Raw genomic sequence first — 5,000 nt, 5'->3', positions numbered from 1 at the left:
CCCAGTCGATAGCGCCACCACATACAATCAATACCCCCCTGCTTCACGTCCGCTCTGTCAGTCAGTCTCCCACCCCCATCCCCCACCCGCCACCCATCACCAGCCCTTTCGCAGCAATGATAGAAGGGAGAGAGAGACTAGTCGATAGAATAATAGGGAGGAGGGGTAGAGGGGAGAGAGAGGGGGGGGGTAAAAGAGAGAGGGAGAGGATAAGGGATGGGGGAGAGAGAGAGAGAGGAGAGAGAGAGAGGATAAGAGAAAGAGGCAGACAGAGTGGGGAGAGGGAGAGACAAAGAGAGAGAGTGAGTGAGCGAGAGAAAGGAACAAACACACACACACACACACACACACACACACACACACACACACACACACACACAGAGAGACACACACACACACACACACACACACACAGACATCACACACACACACACACACACACACTCCTTCCTCCAACTCCTCTTCTCTCACTGGGGGCTCTAGCACACAACACTCCACTTTGTGCCACCAGTCACCACCACCACCACCACCACCACCACCAAACCACCATTATCACCATCACCAACCACCATCACCACCACCACCACCACCACCAAACACCACTGCCACTACCACCACCACCACCACCTCCACCACCGCCACCGCCGCCGCTAAGTTCCGCTCTCAGCTGCTGTCTCCTGTGAGTCAGCGTGTTCGCTGCTGGCTGCAGTGTCGGTGCCGCAGGCTCACTCAGTGCTGTACTGCAGTACGTACGGCTGCCGCTGTTGCTGCTGCTTGCTGCTGCAGTGCTCGCCAAGCGTTATCAGCCAGTGAAGTCTGGCCCCGGGTCCGTTCCGTCGCGACTGACGTGCAGTTTGCTTCTCTCTTCTCTCTGCCAGCAGTTGTGCCTTCTTCCTGCAACAACTACGTCGTTTGTTCTGTTTTACAGGGCGCGCGCGTGTTGTGTGTTTGTGTGTGTGTGTGTGTGTGTTTGTGTGTGTACATTCATACATATGTATACACACTGCTGAGGGAGCAAGAACTGGCTGATTGCATTCCTTTTCTGCTCGCGGCTCTGATCGCAGCGAGAGAGAAAGAGAAAGGTGGGGTCCACTGTTGTTGCTGGTCCGGCTATTTCCCCGTAGTGTGGATTTTCGTGCTTGCTGCGACTACTACTACTACTGCTACTACTTCTGCTGCTGCTGCGATCCAGTGTTTACCTAACTTTTGTGTGCCCGCTGGAGAGATTGTGACTGAGAGACAGAGAAGGAGAAGAAAGAGGGGAGTGGTGTGCGGTGTTGTGCTGTTGGGTGTGTGCGCAGGAAGTGTTATGTAGTCAGTCGCGGGACCACCACCACTGACCACCACCACGAACCAACGCTCGTCCAGTTTAGCAGGACAGTTCGAGTCCCGGGGGACGCCAGCGTTTGTTGATTAAGGAGCGACGACCTCAACAACAACAACAACAACAACAAAACAACAACAACCACAACAATAACAGTAGCAGCAGCGGGAGAAGCAGGATTCGCCAGGAACAGGATGGACAAGGAGGACGGGGCCAGCCCAGCATTCCGGGCCAATGCCGCCAACGCCTCCAATGCCAAAGCCTCTGCCGCCTTCTCCAGCGAGAAGAGCAAGACCAAGATGGCGGCCAAGACGAACAAGAAGTGGGTGAGGCTGGCCACAGTGCTGGCCTACGTGCTGTCTGTCTCGCTGGCCGCCATCGTGCTGGCCACATACTACAGGTAAAGTCCTCTGTGTGTTCCAGGCATTGAGCGCATGGTAAATAACCCACCGGGCAACAAAGTATTGATTGTCTGGGCCGTAAAAATCCCAGGATGTTTTTGTTGTTGTTGTCTTATATAAATTATTAACTGCGAAATTTTCATCATATTATCGTCCAAAAAACAACCCCCCAAAAAAACAAAAACGTCTCGCAATCAATCGTTGGTCAACTGAGTCAAAATCAATAACGTTTATCCGTTTCATTTGCAGTTTTCACCCATTTTCTATCTTTTCTGGTCAGCTCTTCTACACTGCACACACAGTGGCCACACACAACAAATCGGAACTTCCGGTGACTGGATGCATGTATGGTGTGCTTGATTTTTCGGCTATCACATTGCCGACTTGGATAACTTGAATGCTCGAAGGAAACAGTCTGAAAAACGGGTGAATGTATTTGGTTTGGTTTCCGATTGATTGTGGAACATTCGTTGGATGATCATAATGCGCATGAAATAAAACTCTCGGTGATTGTCCTATTTAGCAGCCAGAATTCCTGGAACTATCAACACGGTAGTTTTCGTGTATGTGTTGTATTGCAGGCATGAAGTATTTCATATACGACATTCGACTGACCTGGTAATCCACTCTAAAGTGGATAGGTAAACTGCCTTAAAAGTCACCTTCATATCACAACGTCAGTGGGCTTCTGTTCATGTTTTGGTCGATCTCTGTCATGTGACGTCGCAAATTTTACCTCACGGACCTACAGTATCGGCAACTTTCGTGCACATATGAAACGATATCACCATTAGTAGATGTTTTAATCCATTTTCAGTGGTTTTCGATTATTTTTAGGGTTATTGAACTCAGTTTGAGTAGTGTTTACACATACACCTGTGACGTCACATCATGGCGATCGACCGAAACATGGCGGCCTGAGAACGAAAGTACACTGACGCTGTGACATGGATGTGGTTTTTGAGGCAATTTACCCACTTTAGACTTGTTTGCGTGCTATATATATATATGATATACTTCATGCATTACAATATACACGGAAACTACCGTGTACATAGCATCAGGAATTTGTGATGCTAAAGTAGGACAACTCTAGTTCTGTCTCGGTCTCCTAAATTCAGGGACCCGCTCTGCTGACGTCAGTTTTCGTGCCAATGTGAAGCAATATTACCTAGCATAGCTGTTGTGGCTCAATTGTCTGTGGTTTTCGCCTCTATTTTGAGGCTTCATTTGGTAAAGATTCAGTCCACGCAAAACAAATGAACAACCGTATTGCCAAGACAAACAAAATCGTCTTTAATAAGAAACTCTAGGGAGAGCTGGACAGCACAAGGTTTTCAGAGAAGAAGCCCCCCTCAGTCAAGTGGTTCGGCCTTTAACTCCTTACACCATAAGGGGGCCGGGCCGCACCCAGGTCATGACTCCTGGATGCCCTTGTATTGCCGCCTTTTCTTTTCTTTTTTCCCCGATCCTCAGCATGTTCAAACCCGCGCCTCCAGGGTGGTCGCCAGTTCAGGACTGAGTCAACATTTCTGGCAGTCGTTTTAACCACTGAGCCGCCGTACGTCTAGTTTGAATAGGGAAATTTAATCCTTATGCAGTTTACTTTCATTCCTCCTCGACCAGATCCAGCTGGAACTCTTTTCTGCTGCTTCTGCCATTGCCTTGAGAGCCCGTGTCCTCTATCTGCCAGAAATCGACAGGTGTTTCATGAAGCGCAGACAGATGCGCTCACAAACCCTCTTGCACCAGTCTCTATGGCGAAGACTTCGGCTTGGAAGCCAGATTCTCTCAGGCTGCTGGCTAGACTGGCATACTTCTCGGTCTTGTAGATGTGGGCTTCCCCCATTCTGCTTTCGTATGGCACAGTGAGCTCAATCAGAATCGCTTGTTTCGTTGCCTTGGAGTGGAGTACTATGTCAGGTCTCATGCCGCTCTTGCTGATGATTTCTGGGTGTTTCTTCCCCTCTGGTAGGTCAGCTGTGCATTCCCAATCTTCGGCGCCATCAAGCAGCCTAAGTTTCCATGCTTTGGATGTTACAGCTGTTCCTGACCATACCTTATTGCCTTCTGCAGAGAAGAACTCTTCTGGAACTTCTGGTGGTGTGGGTGCTTCTTGGACAGTGCTCTCCACGTGTGTAATTTCTTTTAGCACTTGGTTGTGCCTCCATGTGTTCCGTCCTTGGCTCAACACCGCTTTGCATGAGCTGAGGACATGTTCCACTGTTGGTGGTTTTTTGTTGTTGTTGTTTTGGGTGGTTTTTGTTTTTTGTTTGTTTGTTTGTTTGTTTTTTTGTTTTGTTTTGTTTTGTTTTTTGTTTGTTTGTTTGTTTTTTGTTTGTTTGTTTTTCCTTGGCAAAATGGGCACGCAGGGTCATCTGCTTTCCCCCATTTTACCAAGTTTGTATTCGAGGGAAGGAGGTCGTACACAGATCATAGGATGAAGCTGATCCTCAGAGGGGCCATGTTCCACATGTCGCTCCAGCTGAGGCTCCTTTGGAGTGCATTTTCCCATGTCCACTGCCCCTGATGGCCTTGCTGGACTGCCTTCTGGACTCTTTTATCATCCTCATTCGCATTCATTTAGTGTGTACCAATCAGAGAGCCGCTCTTTCTGTTTCTGGCTCTCAGGATCCAAACCATGCTGAGGTTGTTGTTGTTGTTGTTGTTGTTGTTTGTTTGTTTGTTTGTTTGTTTGTTTGTTTGTTTATCTGTTTTGAACATTGCGGCTGGAGTGGACTGACAAGTGAGGGTTCGTGTGTTCGTGATACCAATCGTTTCGTGTTTTGTGCCTTTTCTTTTTTTCATTAGAAGAGTTACTTACACGCTTTATGCCATTTATCATTATTATGCCTGCATCGTAAGAAACACCAAAAATCGTTAAACAGATCTCAGAATGGAGAACAATCAAATAGGACATAACCACTTATTTGTATGTATGTTTGTGTGTGCGCACGTATGCATGTGTAAGGGTGGGGGGTGGGGGGGGGGGGACTGGTGTGTATGTTTGAATGTATGTTCGTATGTATCTATGCATTGCGCTTATGTGTTTGTTAAGGTTACAAGGTGTTTTAAGTATCCATATCAAATCAATTTTTGTGTGTGTATGTGTAATGTGTAATATTGATGCAATGCGTTATGCAGAAAACCGTAAGTTTGGTCATAAAATACCCAGAGCAGGTTTCTGGACAGTGTGCTGTACGATGTGGTTGTCGAATAATCGACTTTCCGGAGATCCATCCCCGGTTTCAGCGATCCTGCTGGTTGAAGGTTGA

General features: G+C 47.7%; 1 protein-coding gene across 1 annotated transcript in view; it reads left to right on the top strand.

The window, feature by feature from the left end:
• The first annotated feature begins 787 nt into the window (after positions 1 to 787).
• Positions 788 to 5,000, top strand: part of LOC143280948 (uncharacterized) — a 9,619-nt gene continuing 5,406 nt past the window's right edge. Inside the window, exon 1 of the mRNA XM_076585766.1 lies at positions 788 to 1,724. Coding sequence (XP_076441881.1) covers positions 1,519 to 1,724 — 206 coding nt within the window. The 5' untranslated portion in view covers positions 788 to 1,518. The remainder of the gene's footprint in view (positions 1,725 to 5,000) is intronic.

The sequence above is a fragment of the Babylonia areolata genome, chromosome 4 (assembly GCF_041734735.1).
Source record: "Babylonia areolata isolate BAREFJ2019XMU chromosome 4, ASM4173473v1, whole genome shotgun sequence".
NCBI classification, from domain to species: Eukaryota; Metazoa; Mollusca; class Gastropoda; order Neogastropoda; family Buccinidae; genus Babylonia; species Babylonia areolata.
This window is presented reverse-complemented; position numbering and strand designations above follow the sequence as displayed.